The sequence below is a fragment of the Polyergus mexicanus genome, unplaced genomic scaffold (genome assembly GCF_030449975.1).
Source record: "Polyergus mexicanus isolate NDT 795.1 unplaced genomic scaffold, iyPolMexi1.0 SCAF_24, whole genome shotgun sequence".
Taxonomy (NCBI): Eukaryota; Metazoa; Arthropoda; class Insecta; order Hymenoptera; family Formicidae; genus Polyergus; species Polyergus mexicanus.
Window position 1 is genome coordinate 4,708,549 of NW_027223344.1, and position 25,268 is coordinate 4,733,816.

At 32.1% G+C, this 25,268-nt stretch overlaps 1 protein-coding gene across 10 annotated transcripts; it reads left to right on the forward strand.

Moving 5' to 3' along the window:
* On the forward strand, positions 1-24,421 carry LOC138942910 (homeotic protein female sterile). Of its 10 annotated transcripts, XM_070313387.1 has the most exons (25): positions 501-737; positions 1,452-1,593; positions 2,371-2,658; positions 3,147-3,195; positions 3,709-3,750; positions 8,210-8,455; positions 8,634-8,828; positions 8,977-9,588; positions 10,108-10,185; positions 10,537-10,632; positions 10,746-10,847; positions 11,061-11,206; positions 11,290-11,443; positions 11,542-12,112; positions 12,503-12,661; positions 13,002-13,121; positions 13,255-13,404; positions 19,323-19,405; positions 19,681-19,798; positions 20,269-20,640; positions 20,896-21,513; positions 22,024-22,169; positions 22,424-22,573; positions 23,133-23,441; positions 23,988-24,421. In XM_070313387.1, the coding sequence occupies exons 3-25, from the start codon at positions 2,648-2,650 to the stop codon at positions 24,051-24,053; spliced, it is 4,593 nt and encodes a 1,530-aa protein (XP_070169488.1). In that variant the 5' UTR covers positions 501-737; positions 1,452-1,593; positions 2,371-2,647; the 3' UTR covers positions 24,054-24,421. The 10 variants fall into 10 exon arrangements, with proteins under 10 accessions (XP_070169485.1, XP_070169490.1, XP_070169491.1 ...); XM_070313384.1 differs by lacking the exons at positions 501-737; positions 1,452-1,593 and adding an exon at positions 1-492; XM_070313389.1 differs by lacking the exons at positions 501-737; positions 1,452-1,593 and adding an exon at positions 1-492 and having other exon boundaries at positions 22,027-22,169.
* Positions 24,422-25,268: the final 847 nt, after the last annotated feature.

Consider the following 25,268-nt stretch of genomic DNA (forward strand, 5'->3'; position numbering starts at 1 on the left):
GGGACCATTTCGGTACGTCGCGGAAGAATGCGTAGCCATTGTTGGTGCCGCGATCGTTGGTTTCTAGATCCGAGATCGTCATGGGCACGGATTCGACCGCGCTTAGCTGCGTGAGAACGTTGTCGTCGGGGTTCGGCGCGTGTCACTGATACGTATAACGCGAATAGAGCTCCTCGCGTAGGAGACGAGTTCCTCGAGTCGAGTGTATCACGGTGCGTGGGGACTGGCTGGTCGGTAGGACTCGGATACACCGCGTCTCCGCGCGTTCCCTCGAACCGAATCGCGCTCGTCGCCACGAGTGAGAGAGTGAGTGAGTGAGTGATATATACGGTTTTTGGGGCGCGCACTTACTCGCGCGGCCGCCATAACACACCGAGCGACCAACCAAAAACTAAACGAGCGAAGGAGAGAAAGCGTAGCGCCGGAGTGTACCCCTCGAGGGCGTAGTGGTAGTGTTTTACGATTGAGTTCCCGTGGACTTTCGTTCATCAGGTAAGCGATCGCGCGGGCCGAACGTCCGATCAAATGCCCCGACGGAGTCGTAATCGCGGTTACGCGCAAATAATAGGTGTGTAAGCGCGCGCGCGCGTGTGTGTGTGTGTCGTGACGCGTATATAGTAGTAGGCGACGACGGCGACGGCGACGGTGACGGTGAGCGCGGGCCCTTGGGAGCTTTCTTTCCCAAACGGCCCAACCGCCATGTTGAGAGACCCATCGCCGCCGAATCGAGTTGTCCGGTGAGTCTGGATTTACCGCGCGCGCGGCAGGGAGATCCCGGCTCGTCCCGGCTCTCGTTTCTCGCGTGTGTCGTCGCGGCGTGAATTCTCGGCGTCGTTTCTCTCTCTCTCTCTCTCTCTCTCTCTCTTTCTCTCGCGCGCGCTCGCTTCTCGCTCGCTCTCTCTCTCTCGCTCTCTCTCTTTCTCTCTCTCTCTCTCTCTCTCTCTCTCTCTTTCTTTCTCTCATTCTATACCTCTCTCACCGTGGCGCCAGTCGCCTCGCGTTCACTCGACCGACCGACCGACCGACTCGGTTGGTTGGATTATCCGCGCGGATGGCTCGCTCGTGTTTGTTGCGCGTCGACTGGATGCGAATCGGCTGGGCGCGGAATCCCCAGAGCTCCGCTCCTCCCCTCGATCGCCGCCGTTGTCGTCGTCGTCATCGTCCTCCTTTTCGCGGTTACTCGTCCGTGGATTCTGGCCTTTCTCCTCTCACCTATCCTCGGATGTCTCTCGTTCGAGCACCTGTTCGAGTGAAGCGCGAGATTTCTTATCTATCTCTGCCCTTGATACCCTGGCTCGCCGCGACCTCGCGCGGCTTCTTCGCCGCGTGGATTGTTCCGGGCAAGATTCCTCTTATCTACGGATGGCCGAAACTTAACAGTCGCGATGTGTCGTAGTCTTCTCCCTTGCGCACTGCCAATTTTGCATTTTAATAGCCACCTCGCTTTCTAGACCAGTGTACCACTTATCCGTGCTACTTTTCTCAAGCTTTCCATTTTGGCTTACCCTGGCCATTGAGGAACCGCGAGAGATGTGACGACGAATGTGTTTTGTAACCCAATTCCGGATTCGTAGAATTACAATTATCAAATGTGTAATGTTTGACAAATCATCTATTGTATGTTTCCTTGTAAAAAAATCCTAGCCGCTTCATACAAGTACAAAATTGTATCGCTGAAAATTGTACAATTTTCATTGAACGTTCCTGTTTTGCGTAGAATTAAGTTAGGCAGTGATATAAATCATTGGTATAAATTAATATCTTTTAGTTTTTATACGTAACTATAAAAATAATCACATTTTTTTTCTCAAATAATATATACAAGAAATATGTGTATATATATATATATATATATATATATATATATATAGTTAATAAGATAGAGAAATTTTTTAAATCAACTCTTGTATCTTTGAAAGTATTGAAAAAATGTGGAGAGAAAATTTTGAAAGAAAACAGACTTGTTTTACGTAAATAATATACAGAAATTATAAATGTTATTGCATTTAAATAGCACGATATAATTATATTAAACTTGAAAATTTTTATCGTAACAGCGCAATATTTCAATTTTCATAAATAATACATATATCGATACAATATCCTTGAGAGAAACAACGGAGAATAATTTGCGCACACATATCTCTATCGATAATCTGTCAATGTATAGCAATACACAGTAAGAGGAATAGATTTTGCTTTTCCAGCATGTACCTACTATATATAGATTCAGTTTTGCATGATATGTTAAATAATAAAAATTACATATATAAATTTCTTGAAAGTATATCTCAATATACGAATCATTCTAAAGCGATGAAAATTTTGTGGGGTTGTTACAATATGGGGTCCTATTGTTATGTTATCCAGATGTTGCTAATGTCGCGAGTCTTACCTGGAGGTACGGAGTCTCACAGCGGTATACAGGGCTGACATTCAAAGTGCTACCGTTTGGTAGACTTGAGTAGTGTTATGCCTCCTCGGCACCAATCTTCCTGGTCGCAGCGCAATCGTCTTGGCAAGCAATTAATGAGCTGCTATGTTCAATTAAGAATATATACTTGCCATCTCAATTGTTGATGAAGCCTCATAGCGTCAAGCATCAACGTAAGGCAGTTACCTGCTACATAGCATTTATGTATCATATATGTCGGAAAGGTAGGTGAAGCTCGTTATCGTGACCTGAATGAGCATATATTATAAACGATTTTAATCGAAAGAAATATATATATATATATCTATATGACAAGTATATTGAACAGATTTAGTAAGCGTTCGAATGTATCTTGAATACATTTGCTTTACAAAGATGTTAGATTACATGGATTGTTAAAGCGAGAAAATATAGTCTTCGGAAAGACTTGGTAAATTTCAACTTTGGGAAAAGTGAATGAAAGAAATGTGAAAATATATACTAAATAGAGTCAAAGATAAGCATTAGCGTTCTTTTTATTCAAATGATAATGTAGTTTACTAGATAAGATTGACTAATTCTGGCTCTTATTCTCAAAATTACCATACTATACTTTATAAATTATGCTTTGATACACGAATGTCGTGCAATATAACTAACACACGATAGTTTCTATCTTGTTCTCATTTTTTATTTTACGAATAAAACTCATGTTATTTTCTTTCTGTTGCAGAAACGAAGTCAAGATGCAGCAGGTGGACACTATCTCGCAGAACAATTCTGTAAGTAATTAATATTTTGCAATAGCGTAGAATATATGCAGTTTGCTTACTAACTTACTTACGCAATATCTCAAACTGCATTACATTCTGTCATATATCTATACTATCCGCCACATCCCAGTGTAGTTTTTGATGCGTATTACATATTACACAGCATTATTATTTATAATACAATTTGTTAAATAAACTTGTTTTATAAAGATAGTCCTCTCTTTTTCACTTATCTTGAAACAATTGTATATAAATTATATATTCAATATTTAATTACAAATAGCACCTTTTTTTATATGTTGCTATTTTATTATATTTTATGTGTAATATATTTTTTATTTTTATTATCTTTCCCACATGTCTCGATACACATAATCTCTAATATTGTGTTCGCAAATTCCATTTCTTGCATAACATTACACACACACACACATATTATATATACATATATATATGTACATACTCTCTTAACATACTAAAAAAAGAGCATTGTTTTGACTGAATAGTGTATATGAATTACAGTTAGATGTGGAGGAGCGAGAAAGGCTGTGTAATATACCGAAGGTGAGATACCTTGTTGACTATAGTCTCAACTAGGATAGTTGTTGAAATATGAATTGGCAACTAATAATACATGCTGTTATGAGTAATCTGTAATTTCGCTTTATTCTGTCAATAGTAGTCAAAATAATATACATATAAGCTTATAAATAAATATTAATAATTAATCTATAAAGTATATATATATATATATATACATACAGAGATAATAAATTTTATAAATATTTTTCAATATAAATATTGTTATACAATTATGAAAATCATTAATATTATTATAGAAGCAAGATTCTTTCGCTTTGGTCACTATGTTGTCTAGTATTAATGTTGGATAATATCAATATTTAGAGCTTATATGCCATTTTATGTTTTCGAACATATAATCTTATATTTTAATTATTGATCAAATTATTTTTAATTTAATGAGATATAAAGATATTTTTCTGTAAATTTTTTGCATGAGCTATATGAAAGTGCCATTATATTTCATTTCTAAATTCTCACCTGATTTTAGATTTTATTATAAGTTTCTGGTAAACGTTTTCTTGCAAAATTTCAAATTGCTTGCCTGTGGTTATGGAAATTAAATATATATCAGCCTAATTCGCTCGCTGCATGGATAGGATCATTAACTTACAATGCATTCCATTAGTAGAGAAAAATTTTTTGTATATATTTACATTCATATTATATTAGAGAGGGAGAAAGAAACACTTTTGTTTATTTATATTTTATTTTTATATAAAATATCATAACAAAAATTGTTTCTATCTCAATCCTATTTTTAGTATTTCGTATTATTATTATTTTTTTATTATTGATTATTATTTTTTATTTTCTTTTTTATGCATATTTAGCTATTAAAATCGTACGCACATATATAAACAATATATAGATTGTCAAATGAAGAGATCATTGTGCGTGTGGTAATTTAAGCATTGACAAATGTGCTTAAACTCTGTTCTTTTAAGTTGCACTGTTGTACAACTTAAATTTTCTATGCTTCTTTTTCTCTCCGGAGATTAAGTGTACATTCATTTCATGTTAAGTGCAAAAAAATGCGATTACAACAATGAATTAGACCTCCCTTTCATGTTTAACTACATGTCAGAGTTAATCATAAATGATATATTTTTTGTTTGGTGTAAAAATGATTGAGACTCAATGATTTGGAATTCGTTATTCGATAGAATTTATCTTTTAATTGTTCCTAGGAAACATATTTTTTATTGAATATCGAATAAATGTGTTTTAAGACTCGTTAAAGAAAATCTTTTATTTTGATTACTATATGGTATATGTAATTATAATATTAATGATATTCTATACTTTGATGTAATAACAATTTTGCGTATGAATTTTAGAAAAATTTAAGAAAACTGAATCTTACTTAACTTAGCTTAATTCTTATCTTTATAAATATTATAATTTATAAGATTAATTTTTTTTTTTACGAAAAGAATTAAATGATTTTTGATTGCATATCTTTTAAGAATTTAATTTATAATTTTTTATTAATTTAATTGAATATTTTTAACGAAATTTTGATATAATAGCATATAAAGAATACATTATCAGTCTACATATCATTTCGATGAATTTATTTCCTTAAAATTAATACATTTTGTTACTGTATGTATGCAATCATACATGCTTAATGCAGAATTTAAAATCTTTCGTGTATTAAAAACATAAGAAAATTTATAAAGAGATATATCTTGATAAGTATCTTATGTTAAATATGAATATTTATAGTACTGAAGCAATTTTCAAACGCTGTATATAATAAATGTGTCGTGATTAATAATCTGAAAAAGCACGACATTTGTAATTGTAGTATAGTCAATATAGTCAGCATGTATAATAGGTATATATATGTCAGTATTAAATGAAGTTATAATTTCATAATTTATAAAATGTGCTATATTCTGAGATGAATATTTATATAAGCTTACACACATACCCATACACACATGACTGCGTATAAGTTTATATATGGATACATATACACGCATTATCAAATGTTCTATTTTATTATTATTTATTATATATAAAAATTCTTTAACAAACTTTTTCTTTATATTGTCAATTCTATTTTCATTATTTTGTATTTTATGTATTTAGTTGTTACGATTTCCACAAATGTGTGATACACATATACAGGACAATTTATTATCGTTTTATCGATGAGGTAATTTTTTTTTTTTTTTTTTTTTTTTTTTTTTTTTTTAAGCAAGAGAATTCAATTTTTCACCAATATGATTTGTGATCAATCATCGTGAAACGAGATGATCATTTTCTCTATAAAAAACAAAATTCAAAGAATAAATTTTCAAAAAAAGTTTTTCCGCTTTAATGTATCGCATGTGTATGAATCGCACGTCGTTTTTCTGTTTCTGTCACGATTATTTCCGATTTCTGTTACCAAAAATGTAATGTAGTAAAGTTTCCCAAGTTTATATTTTTCTTTGATAGATAAAGTCCTTTATCCATTCAAATGTTAATATTTAAGGCCAAGCTCCAATTCTATATTTCTAAATATTGCACCCGAAAATGTTAAATAATGTAATAATAATATTTGAACTCGAATCCATGTGTGTGTGTATGTATGTACTTGTATGAACATTCATACTTATGAAGATGTCTGCTCCTTGGAAAAACTTGGAATTTGAAAAGATTTCTTTTTTTACCTAGGAAAATGAGGGAGTTCTCATTGTATTTTTCTCGGACGCAGAAAATCCATTCAGTTCTTTTCAGTACATTTTCAAGTCTAATATTTCGAGCTTAAGTAATTTTTTTATTTATTTTTTTTTTATATATACATTTTTTGTTTTTAATATATGAGATTTGCTATTTAAAAAAAAAAGTATTAGAAAACGCACAGAAAAAACTGATTTAAAAAAATGAAGGGATTAAATTTGTTATTTTAGAAAATTGCATCTAATAATTCCTCAATACTTTATAAATTTTGAACAAAATTAGGCAGATCAGAGAATTTTTTACAAGATTTGAATAGACACCTTATTACATGCTCAATGATCCTAGGACTGCGTTTCGTAAAACGGTAAAATTTTGAATTGTCCGATTGTTCTGAACGCTTTTGTTGTCTTATCCCCTCTCTACAGGGTTGAAACACCAAAGGTAGTAGATGTAACATTTCTTGCGCGCAGTGGATATAGGAAATGGCGTTGAGTGTCTGCCCACACATGTTAGATCGCGTTGCCAAAGTTTAATATAATTACATATATATTTATTTTACTTGCACTTAATATGAAAAATGAGTGTATATCCAAAATCGTCCGAAGAAAGCAAAGAAAATTGCAACTTCAACCGAGATGTATCGAGCAAAGAAAATTAATCAAATTTCAACCGACGTATCAGTTTCGGTATTTCGGTCTCGGAACACGTGTGTGAATCACTGCAAAAGAAATATTTTGTTGTACCTGTTATGGAAGGAAAATACTAAAAGATATGGTAATTAAAAGTTCTTATTAATTAATTTTAATAAAGTAGTAACAAAATTTCTTTTCTTAATTTTTTCGCGTGTACACGTGATTTACATAAATGTATTACAATACTTGTTGCAATAAAAATTTTAAGAAATCTAATCTAACTGAAACTTAATATACAAAAGAAAAAAAGAGAGAAAGAAGCTAAGAATAAAAAAAATCCTTCTTTTTAATGAATAAATAAATTATAAATTGTTTTTCAAAAATTAGCTTTCTTCGCACAAAAATTCTTTCAGAATTAAATTAAAATGTTTTTTTACAATTTTTTAAATAATTTAACTTGTAAAATAAACTAATTTAACTTATGTGTATATAAATTCTTTTATATAACTTTATTTAATATTTTATTATTTTTATGAAGCATGTGATTATTCTTGTATTTCACTTTCGTATACATGAATATATTGAAAATCTTGAAAAAACTTCATCAAATAAATAAGAGCATATTATTAATTATAAATTATTATTGGTATAAAATTTGTTTAAATCTTCGAATTTAAATCATAACTTCTTTCACATAATATGCAAGATAAATGTTTAATAATGGAATTTAATATATTATATACATATTAAACTATTAATAATGGAATTTAATATATTTTATTATAACAGTAAAAATAATATATTGATAATTTAAATGGATTAATTTATTGCGTTTAAGTCTGTTAAGATTAACTACATGGTTCATCTGAAAACAGCCTGCATGCAAATTTATCACAATTTAATTTAAAATGCATGATACTAACATGAGATTAACTGTAGAGATATGATTGGTTCTAATAAATCAGTATTGAATAGAGTTCTGTAGTTGGCAAACATAATGTGCTTGATACATATAACTTAATATCTCTTATTTGATGTCTAAATATTACATATAAATGCATAAGAATACAATTGAGAAATACACACTTGCTCTTTGTATGTATTAATCAACGAAATAATAATGAATAATTTAGACGAGCACACCTGGAAAGGCTTCGACGCCAGCGAGTCCTGCAAAGGAACCGCCACCACGTGACGAACCACCTCTGGAACCGGTGAATGGCATAGTTCAACCTCCAGTTGTTCCACCACCGAATCGTCCAGGACGCATCACGAATCAATTACAATTTTTGCAAAAAGGTGTCTTAAAACCAGTATGGAAGCATCAATTTGCATGGCCTTTCCAGCAGCCTGTCGATGCGAAGAAACTCAATTTACCAGTACGTCACAATTATATCGCAGAGATATTATAAATGAGCGTTACGAATCATTATATACGTATACACACAGAAACATGCATGAAAATTATCGATTATTTACGAGATATTTTAATAAAGAAAATCTATATAAATAAATTATTATCGGATATCTTTGTTAAAAAATTCTTTGATTTAAAAGGATTATCACAAAATCATCAAAAAACCAATGGATTTGGGCACAATCAAAAAGAGGTTGGAGAATTCGTATTATTGGAGTGGGAAAGAATGTATTCAGGATTTCAATACTATGTTCACCAATTGCTATGTCTACAACAAGCCAGGGGAGGATGTTGTAGTCATGGCACAAGCTCTCGAAAAGTTATTTCTTACAAAGGTATATTCTTTAATATTTGTTAATCTTTCTACACGTTTTCTATTTAATAAAAAATTAACAGTAATAAAAAAAAAATTGAAGAAATATATATAATATACATAGAACATTGTCGCATATTGGATGATACAATAGCATAACAATTCTTTAGGTTGCGCAAATGCCGAAGGAAGAAGTGGAATTAGACCCACCTGTTCCGAAAGGACCCAAAGGCAAGAAAGCTGGAAGAGTCGGTGGACCAGGAGTAGGTGGAATAGCAGGAGGAGGTACAGGGGCAGGTAGAGGCAGACCAGCTTCTGGTGCAGCCGCTGTTACTTCCAGTGTACCGAATAATTTAACACCTTCCGCTACATCGGCTGGGACAACTGGCGTTATACCCATGCCGCCTCTCGGTACTCAGGCACCAGCTTCAGTACCTGGAAGCACGAACACAACCACCATTGCCCCGCCATCGAGTATGGGTGTCGCGCCGATGGCTACACACAATTCTTTGCCTCAGCAAGTTGTCCCTCCGACTACGGGTTATCACGCGCAGCCGGCGATGGATCCCCAAGCAGCTTCTGCTGTGCCTCCACCTCCGCAAGTCCCTACAACGCCCACTGTAATGCCTCCATCACAACCTGCGAAACTTAAAAAAGGAGTGAAAAGAAAAGCTGATACTACAACTCCTACCGCGAATGCTTACGATCCAATGTACACACCTCTGGATTCTAAGAATGCTAAAATACCTACGAGAAGAGAGTCTGGCCGGCAAATTAAGAAGGTAATACACACACACACACACACACACATTTTTTATTATATTACTTTATTGCTATATTTTATGTTTGAATCAAAAGCATTCGAAATTGGGTGTATTCACATCTACAAGATATGATATACCATAGCATCTGCAACTCGAGTATCTAAAAATCGAGTATCATTTATGAAATGATGACTATTGTTTCTAAAAATTGCTTAATTTTAAATATGTGTGTAAATCTTATCAATAATCATGAAAATTTTCACGATTGTTTGAAAAATAAAATTATTGTAAATATATAAAGAACATGTCAATGTATTCAAATTCTCATATGTAAATATTTTTAAATATATAAGTTCACAAATTATCATATTTTACGTTATCATAACACTTGCGAACATGTTTGATCCTTGCATGTATAGTCATATCATTTCGTTAATGATATTAATCATTATGTATTGACCATTGAATGAATAAAATAATATAATGATTAATATCATTAAATGATGGATTAAATTCTTCATGACATGGCTGTTTCAGCCAACGAGGCAAGCGGAAGACGGCTTAGTGCCATACCATCAGGCCAATATGCCTCTAATGGGGGCAATGGCCCAACAGGTACATTTATTATTATTCCTTCATTTATTCCTTCCTTTCATTTGTGTTGTCTTATCATCTGTCAAGCGGAAATTATTAGATTTGTTTAATTAAACTACAATTTTATATATCTATGGCATATATATCTTGCACTACTTGAGTCTTAATGTTTTGTAAATCAAAATTAAATTTACAAGATTTATCATATCTTTTTGTTATACAAATATATATATATAATGTATTTCAAAAAAAAATTAAGAGATTTATATAATTATCTATATGAATAAATTTTTGTTTAAAAAAATAAAATAAAGTACAACTTTGATAACAGTCTTAAAGATTTGTTTCTCATCTTTGTAAATAACTTTTCAGCCTCCACATACTGGTGTTAAGGGAAAAGAAAAGTTGTCTGAAGCACTAAAATGTTGCAATGACATTTTGAAGGAACTCTTTGCCAAAAAGCATTCGGTAATTGTGATATATATATATTTTTTTTTATTTACATTATCGTAAAACAAAGTATTACGAAGAATAATAGTATTCTGGATTATAAAATTCGATGTGCTTTTCTTGATATATAGCCATATGCTTGGCCGTTCTACAAACCTGTTGATGCAGAACTTCTAGGGCTTCACGACTACCATGAGATTATCAAGAAACCTATGGATCTTGGTACCGTGAAGGTTTGTATTTTTTAATTATACAAACGTAACATAAATACAATGTGCTATATAAAATATAGTTAATTTGCGCAGTTTTTCTAAGAACGTTCTATATTATTCTACATTATTAACGTATCACTTTTCAACGCAGTATATTTTTTCCTGCAATGAGATTACAAATACTTTGCTATAAAAAATAATGTTCTTTTTCTCTCTCTCTCTTTTTTTTTACAGACTAAAATGGATAACCGTCAATATAAAACAGCGCACGAATTTGCGAGTGATGTACGACTTATATTTACTAATTGTTATAAGTATAATCCTCCCGATCATGATGTTGTTTCAATGGCTAGAAAACTGCAAGATATATTTGAAATGAGGTTGGTAGTGTTAAGATTTTTGCAAAAATATAAAATCTAAATGGATGACAGAATTATAATTGTATAATTAAACATATGATTAGATATGCGAAAGTTCCGGATGAACCTGGTAGTAGTATAGTGGCTATGAAAGGAAGCAGTAGTGGTAGTGCCACTAGTTCTGGAGGAGAGAGTTCTTCTGAAAGTGACGATTCGGTTGAGGAACGTACTCAAAAGTTACTTGCTCTACAGCAAGAGGTATGATCTTTTTTCGTCTGTTCAAATGAAGTAAGATTAACTCGTATACAAATATAAAGCGCGGAAATATAATTTATTTTTTATTCCATATTTCATAGTTGAAAGCTATGCAAGAGCAAATGAGAAAATTAGTGGAGGAGAGTGGTAAGAAGAAAAATAAGAAAAAGAAACCGGATAAGCCAAAATCAAAGCCGATGAGCAATAAGAATAGTAGCCTTGTTGCCAGTCATACTGGTGCCATGAAAGAACTCATGAAACCCAGTGGTGGTATTCCTAGCGTGTCTGACAGTGTTGGTGCTAGTATAGCCAGTGTTGCGATGGGCGCGGGCGATTTGAAAATGCCTGGCGGCATGGGCAGTGATCTCCATCATCAAAGTACAGCAATAGGACCTAATAAAGCTCATGCTACTGGAAGCTTAGGGCATCATTTGCCGACAGCAGCGAATGCGAAACCGAAAGGTAAAGGTCGTGGACCCGGAAAAGCTGCCACCACTGCGAATACTGCAACCAAGAGGCCGAAAGCTAACAGCAGATCTGCTGGAAATAAGAAAAAGAATACTGGTAGTCAACCACCTCCAATAACGTTTGATTCGGAAGATGAAGATAATGCTAAACCCATGTCTTATGATGAAAAGAGACAACTCAGCTTGGATATTAATAAACTACCGGGTAAGATATAAAAATATATATAATTACATTAAACTCCTAATCATATATTAGATGATGAAAAGTCGAATTAAAGAGATTAATTAGATTATAATATTAAATGTTATATAAAAATCCCGCTAAGAGTTTTCAAGATAGGAATTATCTATTGGTTTCCATCAACATCATTACACTAATATTTGCAAAATGATCGTTATATGGACGAGGAAAGATTACTATAATAAATATTTCCTTTTGTATTTGATTTCAAATTTCCTTGCTTATTACGTATACCTTTCTAAGAATTCTAAATTATTCTATTTAAAATTATAAAAACAAAAAATAAAAAGAAAATAAAAAATATATATCAATTATTTTATTGATCTTTTTTGGGGGTTTTGTTTCTTTCTTTAGGTGATAAATTAGGTCGTGTTGTACACATAATACAATCCCGAGAGCCTTCACTGAGGGATTCGAATCCAGATGAAATCGAAATCGATTTTGAGACCTTGAAACCATCGACGCTTAGAGAACTAGAGAGTTATGTTGCCTCATGTCTTAGAAAAAAACCACGTAAGTTTTACTATAATTTTAGTTTTTAGTTGAGCTTATGAAATAATAATCTCTTCTTTGGGGCAGCTAAATATTATATCTATAAGTACATAATATTCCACACACAATTTTATTGAAATAATAATAAAATATATATAAGAAGTTAGAGTATATATTGTATAATAGAACAATTTATACACATGTGTGTGTGCGCGCATATCAAGAATATTATATGATACATATTTTAAACATAACTAGTAAGCCTAGTTAAAGTTACTCAATAATGTAGCAATATTTATTGCAATGGATTTTATAAGAAATTTTTTGTATATTTAAATGCTACATTATCATATGTTTGCAGACAAGAAAGTCAGCGGTAAATCTAAAGATGAACAGATTGCAGAAAAGAAGCAAGAATTAGAAAAGAGGTTGCAGGATGTGACGGGGCAGTTAGGCAATGTCAAAAAGACGGCTAAGAAGGGTACGCGTCTTTGATATTTATTTTTCTATAAAATAACTTTAATATTTTTTTTTAGAAATTTATCAGGAAAAAAATATTTAAAATGGCGAAATTGACAGATATAATAAAGAAATCATTCTATTTTTTTAAACAGAAGACAGCAGTAAGTCTGTTGATGTAGTTGGAACTGGTGGTGCCAGTGGACCTTCGCGATTGTCGGCGTCGAGCAGTAGTAGCAGCGATAGTGACTCCAGCAGTAGTTCACTTTCTTCAAGCTCCAGTGACTCAAGCGACAGTGAAGCAGGTTAGATACAAATGTAACTGCTACTATATTAGACCCTTACGTGGGAACAAAAAAAAAAGACTACTTGTAATCAAGTAGTTATTACAAAAAACTATAAAATATGATTTCTTTGGTGAGATTTAAAATTATGGGGTTATTTGCGCGTGCGCGAGACTTATCTGTTGTATACATCTTTTTCGGAGGGGAATAACGTATATTCGTATTTTCAAGTTCTTTACAGGAATTTGTTACTTCCTAGCGATTCCTCTGAAGCACAGATTTCCATATTCACGTTTACGCCCGAAAGTTTTAAAAGACAATACATTTGTACAAGTATATACAAGATGTGAATATTGATTTAGACTGTTAAACGCGCTATTTTCTCTCATCGCATCACAAATATAACAGGGTTGTTGCGAGGGGATTTCTAAAAAATATCTACTTTCTGTATGTGTTTTTTCTTTTCTTTTTTTTGCGTGTTGTATAATACTATAAATGACATTATCAATTTAAAATAATAAGAAATTTGCTACTATCGAGAAAAATAGCGACGGAGTCGTAGACGTGAAGTTCAAGTTTTTCTTTAAAAACGACTCACCATTTCATGTGGCATACGTAATATATATACATAATGTTTATACATAAACATAAACATATACATATACGTATACTCACACACGTACACACATACATTATGTACATTAAATTTTGTACACCAACTGTATAAAACATAAAACAATAGAAAATAAAACATAATATTTTTATCTCGATAATATAATTTCTTAATTACAGAGTGAATGTAATACTTACTTAATGCATGTGATTATTATAATATTTCAATACATAGCAGAAAATTATATAATGTAACTTTAATTTCATGGTAAAAAAAAAAAAAAAAAAAAAAAATCAACAATTTAAATTTTTTGTTATCAATAAGTTTAAAAGAACTAAAAAAATTAATTAATTATGTTCATTGTATTTCATTTTTATTATTATATACACTAAAACTTGACAAGTCTCTACTGGAAAAAGTGATGCCTCATGATTTGGTGATAAATTTAAGAACTTCAAAGAAAAAAAATATTTGTGAACTCTGTGCCTAACCAATTTTCTATTGGCAAATAAAAACAATCGAAAAACACTGATGCATATTAGCAGTGTATATAACATACGCAAGAAGGAAGTTACAAACTAGATATAAACGATTTTTTCAAAAGGGGGTTTGACGTGTATCGCAAATATCTTCTTAAGCTGCTGAATCTTGCTTATTAATTACTGTATTTATTAGGACGGCGTTATTCACATACACATACACACATGTAGCTTAAGTGCTGCGTTATATTAATGCAAGTACAGATGTGAGTGTCAAGTTTCATTTTGAAAACAGATTGTAGAATGAGATGATATAACTGTAAAATTTCGCACACTTTTTACCACCGACGAAAATCGCGGATGTGCGCGATGTGTATGTAGCATTAAGAATTTGAAACTTGACACGCACAGAAAGAATTTTTATTTAATTTACGAGACATATGCAATGGTAAGAACAAAGAAAGGTGAGCTAGTGGAGTGCAGACTGTGTTTAGAGGATACCATATGCCATGCCAGCTTGTTTCATGAATTATATTGATTATGAACAATATGATTATTTTCTCTTGCCCTATCGGTGTTAACAATACATTCTGTTGCTCGAAAGTCGTATAGTTTGCTATTCAAGGTTACTGAATTTCTCACTGCAGTCTCGCCTTTGGGTTTGTAAGAAAATTATCGCTTTCTTAAGTTAGCGAATGCTTCTGGAAGAGACTTCTTTATCCCGCGATGAGCAAAATTGCAAAATGCCATATGACTGTAGTGTCAAATAATAGTACCTTGTAATAAGTTATAAAAACGTATTTTTCATAGCTTTCCCCGATAATTATATATATCGCCCTACATATAATCCGAAAGATCATTCGATATATTAACTCTTGCAAACTTGCGTTATTTATTTATACTAAAGGATAATCAGAACAGCAGTTACTTGTATCACTGTGTTTTTCGAATCATTAAGTTTGGTTTCTCACATTGATCCATTCATGTCGTATCATTTCTCAGAATTTAGTGATTAACAGGCGTCGCACTAAACCATAAGAAGTGGGCATAATACGCAATATTATTTGGTTGATGTGAAACGTTTGCGTTTTATGCCCTTCGGTCATTTCCACACATTTCAAACTATGCGGACCATAATGATATTCGGTTATCGTTATCGTAAAGAGACAATTTAGGCGGTGGGATCATAGCGATACACACACGGGAATGCAGACAATGTGTATTGGTGGCTAGATTTGCAAATTAGTGCAAGGTTTCGCATTTCAAGGTTTAGCAATAGTTCATAATATTACGCGTTTGTATTTTACCAATGACTCGCGCTCTCTTGCGAGAACTTTATCTCCGTAAAGCAATTCTAAAACAAGATTCTTCTCACAAATACGAAGAAATCGATTTGTAATTGTTACCTATTTCCACTTCAATCTTAAAGCTTACCATAGGCAAAGATGTGCTTCCTTTAAGAAGTCAATTATTAAAGTATTTCTTTCGTCTTGTAAGCCGAATCTGTGTTTCGTTTCTTGTACGAGACGAGCGAAAAACGAATACTAATCTTCCTTACTGACTCGTTCCGAGTGCATAGATTCAAATAAAGTAATTCTAATAAATTCATAGATAAATTAGTGCGGAGAGTACATTTACATCTGAGTTCTAATCGATAGATCTCATTGTTTTTTGTTTTTTTTTTTGTTTTTTTTTTGTTTGTTTTTTCGTAAAATGAATGACTTTGAGCATGCACATATGTGTACAAACTTAAAGAAGTAGAAGGTATATTATATAAGATAGGAAAACGACACAGAGAGAAAGGGACTCGACAAGATTGATCACAGTGAAAGCAGGTAGAAAGGAAAAGGAAAAGGAATAGGAAGGGAAACAAGTTAAGAGGAAATGATCTATATATATATATACATATATAAATATAAATATATATATATCTATATACATATATGTATACACAAGGCGCCCTAGCCTCCAAACACATTGTTTGCACTCCGCTAAGCTTTGCAAATCGTCGTTTCATCTTATTTACCACTAGTTCCTCATCGGTTAACCATTGTCAGTTTTCTCATCGTTCAAATGATTAGAAGAAAAATTGGGAAGAGTGTCTTCTTTCTGAAATTGATATCACTATACCAATGAGAATTGCGAATTATGAGAATTGGTGTGGTTTTACATGCCTCAATATGTGAGAATAGTAGCTATTCGAGTCAAGCGCATCACACATTTCATCGCAATAGTATTTCACAATGTGTATTGTAAATACCGTTAATAATTTCCGAGTAACGAATATTGTCATAACTTTTGAAGTATAGCATTACTTTTAAACCCGTCCTATTAAAACATTTTTAGAAAATCTTTTATACGAGTTTAAACAAGATTAATTTTAATAATAATTTTTTGTTTTTATATTTCTATGTGTAAATGTCTGCTCCATGATAATGTTTTTTGTTGAGATATCATGTATAAATTTAGGTCTTATATATATAAGAAGATATATATTGATAAGAATTTATTGTGAACGTAACCGATAATGACGCTCTAAGCTGTTTCATCTGCAAGATGAGCTTGTAATTAAACATAACGTGAGCATTAACGATAATCGAATTTGCACTCGAGTACAATTAAATAGTATCATGAATCGTACACTCAGCAGCGTACTTACTGTCCCGACAGAAGAAAGAAAGAGAGCAAAAAAAAAAGAGAGAGAGAGATAAGAGAAAGGGCAATTAAATATTACGATAATTACTCGATACAAATAAGCCACGATTGGTCGAAAAAAAGTGTTCGTCGATTAAGAGAGTTATTGATTATTGGAATTATAAGCATTTAAAGGTAGAATATGACAAATGTCAGACAGATTAATGATTGATACATTATCGCCATTTTATGTTTCTCCAAAATACTGAAAATGACTAAAGAGAGAGAGAGAGAGAGAGAGAAGGATATCCGAATAATTAGCTAGATTATGGGAGAAGAAATTTTTGGCAGCGTGTGCTGAATTAGATAGATTCTACGACGCATCTATTAAGATACAATCACCATTAGCTTGTAACACGAGGTATAGGGCATTTTATAAAATGATATCCATATTGCCTTCCAAAATTTTTGTAGCATTTACTCCGTATGCAAGCACGCGTCTAAATTTTTTTTTCGCATTCTTTCATCCAGACTGGAATGTCATCACTCTTCCTGCTAGTTATACGCGAAAGCAGATTATTTAAGGAATCTAATTATTTTATTATATTCGAAAAATAGACACACACGTACAGACACACACATCTCTTTTATTTAATATCGCCGATATTACCTTTCTATTTCGGACTCGTATGTATAAGCGTTCCATCTGTTTTCTTCTCTCTGCGTATCGCGAATTTAATAATAACGGTAAACACGAGCGTACGTGTTTTTTGTACATAGTGAAAACTAATATATCATAAAATATTAATAAATAGCTATAAGTTACACCTACGGAGAAGAAAAGCGACACATACATAGACACGCGCGTGAGACTCTTTTTTTTATTAAGTGCATACACACAAAGTTTAAACGAGTGACGTAAACGTTAATCCTCTTCAACAGTCGCGGTTGGCTCATATACGGGTGGTCCAGTTAACTATATTATATAAATTAAGATACGCTGGTACTCCTTCTCGTTGGCTTTTTTTTTGTTTTTTGTTTTTTTTTTGTTGCTTATCATCGAACGGATTTTAAAATAAGGTTTGTCCGTCACATTCCATCGATAAATTTCGGCGTTGTGATTGTTATGATCACGAATTATTCGAGAGTACATATTTGACAAAAAGAAAAATGATGTTATCTCATGGTACTTCCCCATGTATCTACCGTCTCACCGATAATTTTATATAGCACGCTATGAACATCGAGCAGGAGTCTCTTGCCACCGATCTCAATGTTGCGCTAACTACGACTTTAACATTAAACAATGTAAGAGTGTGTCACTCTCGTGTATCCTTCATCTTTAAGTTAAATCCATAAACCGTGGCACTTTGTCCCGGAAAAGGACAAAAATCTATAAAAGAAATAAGAAGTTGAATCCGTATCATACCATTTATTTACACATTATTCCTATCATATATTACATTAATTATATATTATATTATATGGAAATATAAAAAAGAAAGACGGCAATTTGATGATTTTTGTAGTCAATATTTTATAATCGTCACTTCCGCCACCGTCACAATTATTATTATATTGTTATTATAATAAATCATTATTATCGCTACACTTAAACGAAGAGAGCAGGCGCGTGCTTTCGCATACATATATGTGAACTATATATATAAATATATATGTATGTGTGAAAACTCTCTCTCTTCGCGACACGTGTGCATGTATATGTGGGCGCGCGTGCGGTATGTATGTATGTATGTATTTATATGATGTGTATACATATACATATATATGCACACGCAAATAATCATAAATGAATTGAATACAACCAACTTTATGTAGAGAATGAGGGGGACGAAGTCGTTCTGCGTATTAAAATTTTTTAATATAAAAAATCAACAAGAGATATGAAAGTCCACAAAAAAAAAAGGAACATACAATTGAGATATTTAAATTAACATTGTTGTACACAGTGATACAATTATAATATAAGCATATGAATAAAATCTATTAGAAAATATATGCTTGAAGAGTTGTTTGATTTTGTTCGTTTCTAATGTTTTATGTTTCGCATTTTTACTTGCCGTTATGCAACGTTTTCGATGGCTGGTATCCTCTTTGCACACTGCATTTCACTAGTTTCCCATCTCTCGATGTGACAGAGAATGATGATTGACTGCACATTACTCACTTGTTAGATGCACATTGAATTTCAGGAAATTCGTCGAATCGTCCACATAGAAAGAAAACAAAGAAAAACCCGCCAGGACCTTCGACAACGACCACCACTGTAACAGCGGTAAGATAACTGATTATATAAGAAGTCCCATTAAAACGAGAGTTGAACGTTTTTACTTTTATATATATATAGAATGAATCATAAATATTTTCCAAATAATGCGCTATTAATTCTTTTTACAAGTATTGATTCCGAATTTAAAAAAATATAATGCAATACATGTATTATAAGTATAACAATATATATGACGTTTATATAACAACTCTTGTTCCAATATTGTACATGTAATACTTTACCAATGAATTTCTTGAGATAAAGGATAATATATTGTTTAGGCTCCTATATTAAATCATGGTGGGACCCTGTTAATGAACAATCAGCCATCTGCGACAAATTCAGCGGGACCAATAAAACCACCTGCAACCCAATCAAGCAATATTTCTTCAGAGCAAGGTATATGGATAAAATTACGATATTAATAAAATAATATTATATGATATATGATTAACAAAATCTTTGCGTAAAACTTATTTCTTAGAAATTCAACAAATATTTGAAAATCTTTATATGCTTATTTGTATTTTTTGATTATCACATAAACATCGTATTTTTAAGTTATATAATTCTTGGGTTCTATTGTAATTTCACTTATCAACAGATTTTTTCAACAGATCTAGGGATATATAATTTATCCAATATTACTAATTTACCCTTTTTAAACTTTAATTTACATTTGTTTAGACTTTTCAATTTTGCAAGTTTATACATATAAATACGTACATGTTTAATTTACAGAGTCTTTACGATGTTATAAGTTACGAAAAATGTGAAAGCACGTCGTGTTATTACAAAAAAAGATAAATTAATATATGCGGTTAATATCACACAGATTTGCGAAATACGAATTGCAAAACTTCTTTTAGGAGGCAATAATAATCAGCAGCCTGTCGCAGTAGCTGCTGTTACATCTGGGCAAGGCATGCCTGTCGCAAGTCACCCGTCTATGCCAGCACAACCATCGCGACCTACAGCTATGGCCCAAGCGATTCCTGTAAAAAAACCAACACCGCCGCCACCAACATCTAATCCACCAACTCCGTCAGTTTCTGTACCGACTCCACCGCCCAGCGTAACACCTACAAATACGAATTCTATAACAGCTTCGCCAGCTGTATCTCAACCGCAGCAACCACCAACGACTATTAGTTCCTTTCCGAATTCGAACACACCTGTACCCACAGACGGAAATTTAAATCAACAGTCTGATCTTTTACAGCCATACAATACTCTATCAGGTATTTATATAAACAGTCTGTTCTTTTACAAATATTGTCAATATAATGCTCTACCAGATGTCTGTGCAACAAGATTTGCACAATTATTTATAAATATTCTTATAGTATTATTATCTATTATATACCGTACTATTTATCTTATAATATTTTATTAGTATTATTTATAAACATCTTGCATATAACAGATTTATCACGTATGAAAAGAGAAGAACGCATATAATTAGTAATTTGGTTTGTGTATGTATTTTTATGTAGCTTCAGTACCTACCACACAATCCTCTTTGGAGCAGACGCTCGCGATCAAGAAGGATCCTCCATTTATACAAACACAACAGCCTTCTTTGGATCAAACACTTGCGATTAAGAAGGATCCTCCATTCATCCAAACATCTCATACGACCAATAATACCAATACCAATACAAATTTAAATTTAATACCGGATGTAAAACCGGTGAACATGATGCCGACCAGTATGGCTTCTAATCTGAATTTGGGCAATATCAATATGGCGAGTTTGAATATGAATCTCTCGCAAGGATTGGCAGCGCATATGTCCATACAGAATCAATTGGAGAATATGATTAATACCACTGTGTCATTGCCAAATATTCAGAACTCTCATAATGCTACGATGTCGCAACAGCACTCCAATGGGTTTCCAAATACAAAGCGCGGAAATTCACCACCCAACATGCTGAATAACAACGGCATTCCGGGATTGAACATGGGAATGAATATGGGAGGCATGAGTTCGATATTCGATCCTCTTCCTATAGTATCTATGCCAATGCAGATTTCCCAGATTTCCATAAAGAAGGACGAAAAACCTTTGCCCATTTCTCAACCTCAACTGACGCAAAAGCCTATGGATGGTTCGTGCAATATTTTTGCGCATTTATCTTAGCATTCCTTTCTCTAAATTTGCATTTAGGCTATGCCAGCACCTATGTTTATTGGGCTTATCTGTTCCTTATATATCTTCCATCTTATATATTATAGTAAATTCATGTTTATTACATATACAATTCTCTTTCAAGAAATAATTTGAATATTAATGTAGCTATTAACATTACAATAGAAATATGTTGTATAGAAAATACATACACAATATGCATTAATGCATATTAATTAGTTTAATTTTAACAATTTTTAATAGTTTTATGTTTTTGTTTATTTGCTTTCTGGTCTTTTCTTGCGTTCAATCGCACTTATTAATTATATTCCAAGCATAATCTTCACTGTTGAATATTATGATTTTAAGAGTTTTATATGTAGAATAATCTTTTATATCTATTAATGCTTAAAGTAATGTTGCTTTATGTGTGTTTTAACCGCTATATATCAACTGCTTACTAACCAAACATGTAATACCATTGCTCTAGCAGGAGCTTTCTTTGCAGAAATGAACACCCTAGGAATGCCACCAATGGGCAATCATGCTAGTTCGCAGCTGATGCCTGAAAAGAAAATGACTCCACCTGATTCGAAGAATCCCGCTGCAAATTTTGCTTCAGCCTTTAAAAATAAGGTACAAAATCTATATTTTCTAAGTACGCATTAAAATTAAATTGTATATGTAAGAAATATAGATAATATATAGTTATATGTGTAATTTTCTTTTTTTTCTTTTTTTTCTTTTTATAATGTGCCACATTTTATGTGTATGCGTATATGTATATATATATATATTTTGATAAATTATGAAAAATACCTTTTCTCTATTTGTGTTTATATTTATATTTATATTTATATTTATTAAATGTTGTGTTATTGATTCCACAGACTGTGGAGCAAAATGTAAAAAATGCATCCTCGTGGTCCTCCCTGGCGCAAGCATCGAGTCCTCAATCGGCGGCAGGAAGTAATATGAAGAGCGCAGCCCGAGATTCATTCCAGGCATTCAAAAAACAAGCTAAAGAAAAGCAAGATAGGGTCAGTTCTAATACTGTTATTTTTTTGAATTTTTTAAATCAATTATATATTTTTCTTTATAGATAAAATAGGTGTTTAAATAGTATATTAGAAAATAAAATGTATTTAATGAAATCTTTTTGTATTTATTATTGCTTCTATCGAAATTTTAAAATAAACTGAAAAACGAACATAATGGAAATTAATAATATTCATATGTGATCACACATCGTGGACAAAAAAAAAAAGACAACATTGACAACATTCAATTTTGACTTCGAAAGGTGCGCGACAAAATTGTTTTTCTACTTAGCTTTTAGCCTCTTGTGACCTTTATTATTTTTCATTATATTCGTATGTTTTCCATTTAATTTAAAATTTTGATAGAAGCATTAATAAGTACAGAAACATTTTATTAAATAAATATTATGGGATACACACTGTTCAAACATCTATTTTGTGCTCGATTTGACTTTTTTATTGAAATTATTCTATAATACAATGAATTAGTAGAGAGATTTCAATTCATGTATGATATATATATATTCAATATGTTTATATATTAATATTTGTAAAACAGCAAAGAGCTCTCATGGAACAACAAGAGATGCGTAGACAGCAGCAGAAGGAACAAGCAGAGCGAGAGAGGATGCGGCAAGAAAGTGAGAGAAGAAGGGAACGAGAGGAAGAGGATGCCCTGGACAAGGTTAGGAAAAATGTCGGAGATCAGCAAGGAAATGTTATGACTGCCACAACAAGAGCGGAAGAGGTGAAAGCCATTGCTGATACGGATAGTAGTAGTCCGAGTCATTCGTCCAGTCAAGATAAATCCGCTGCCGAAAGAGAACGTCAGAGGCTGCGGGAACAAGAACGTCGACGACGAGAAGCGGTAAGTACTTGATATTTGTCGCATCTACAAAATTTCTTTTTATTCTTAAAACAGAAGAAAAAAAGATAAAAAATTGTGCTTAATATGTAGAATTATAATAGAGATAATAACTTGGAAAGGAATTCTTGCAACGATTATAATGTGTGGTCATGATTGTGTGTTTAATCATATATAAACAAATTTATAAAATAACTTATTGCATATATGATAGGAATATAACTCAATGGTTTAAATATAACTTAAATATTGTCAATTATTAGTTAATTGAATAATATTAAATTTACATAGAATTTTAATACTGTTACAGCATATATATGTTGTACTACATATAAAAAGTTTACACCGTATCATAAAATTTATCATACAATTACAGAATTTATTAGCATAATGTTAATATTTTAATTATCAATTATTATAATCATTTGAATAATTAGTAATTTGTAATAATTTGGAGTAAAATTGACTATTTTAAATAGCTATATCTAGATTATATTTAACATTCAAAGCAAAGGTCTTCGCGAAAAATAGTTTAATTTATCTTTTCAGATGGCTGGGCAGATTGACATGAACATGCAAAGCGATTTGATGGCTGCGTTTGAGGAATCTTTATAATGTTACTACATGCTGTTCATGATAAACTCACTAAAACTTGGACGGAATATGGACATATATTTGACGTTTTCTATATTTAACATTATAAGAGGAATCTGAAAAGGTGACGTTAATTAATAAGCAGAATAATGCTAATTATTGAACTTACATAAATAATGACGTTGACGACCCAGACATTTTCGTGCTAATTACTATAGTGGTGGTGTAGTTGGGACATTCCAACAGATAAAACCCCTCTTGATTGAAGTTTTGATTGCCAGAAGACTCGGATAATAGAATGAACAGTTTATTAGAATGATAAACTGTAATAAATTATATTAAATCGATGGACACACACACACACACACACACACACACACACACACACACACACACACACACACACACACACATCGAAGTGTGACAATGTAATTAGATAAATAATACTTATATGATACTTCGAAAATGCTACACTAGTTATTGTGTTACATTTTTCCGGTTTTCATAAGTTTGTACTTTATGTAAATTTGAAAACAAAACAGGATATATTATGTGAATAAGAAGTTTGCATGTGTACCGAATGTATGAAATTAGATTGAATGTAGGCACGGGGGATAGAGAGATGTGTACATTTAGTTAAGTTTTATATTTTTCCACATTCAGTCATTAATCGTTGGTAGGATTATTATAGTACAGCTTGTTGCCAATAAAATATGTATGCAATTGATTAATAAAAATCACAAGCAAGTAGTCGATTGTCAAGATCACCAAATTCTTGAATGTTGTATTACATTTATTTACGTTTTAACAATTCTTTTCAATGTGACATCATACTATCAATAGAATAAATACATTTCTCTTGTATAAAAATTTGTTACTTTCACAATTCGATGTCAGCATTGCAATTTTGTTTTTACGAGTTTAAAATTTACTAAAGATTAAATATACCTGTTACTACCACTTCACATAATATGTCCTTGTTTTATTGAATTTAACAATTATCATGGCTATTTGCTTGTGACTTTTATTAATTAATTGCTCATCAATCAAAGTATTATATTTAATCAGTGTATAATATCTTGATTGATCCAAAAGTCATACTGCGAGTCAGCTGATCAGATTCAAAGCTATACATTAATTCATTTTAGAACAACATTGTCAATTATTACAAATAATAAGATGATTCTAGAATTGAAGTAATTTCGATCCTACCAACCGCTAGATCAGGCTATATAT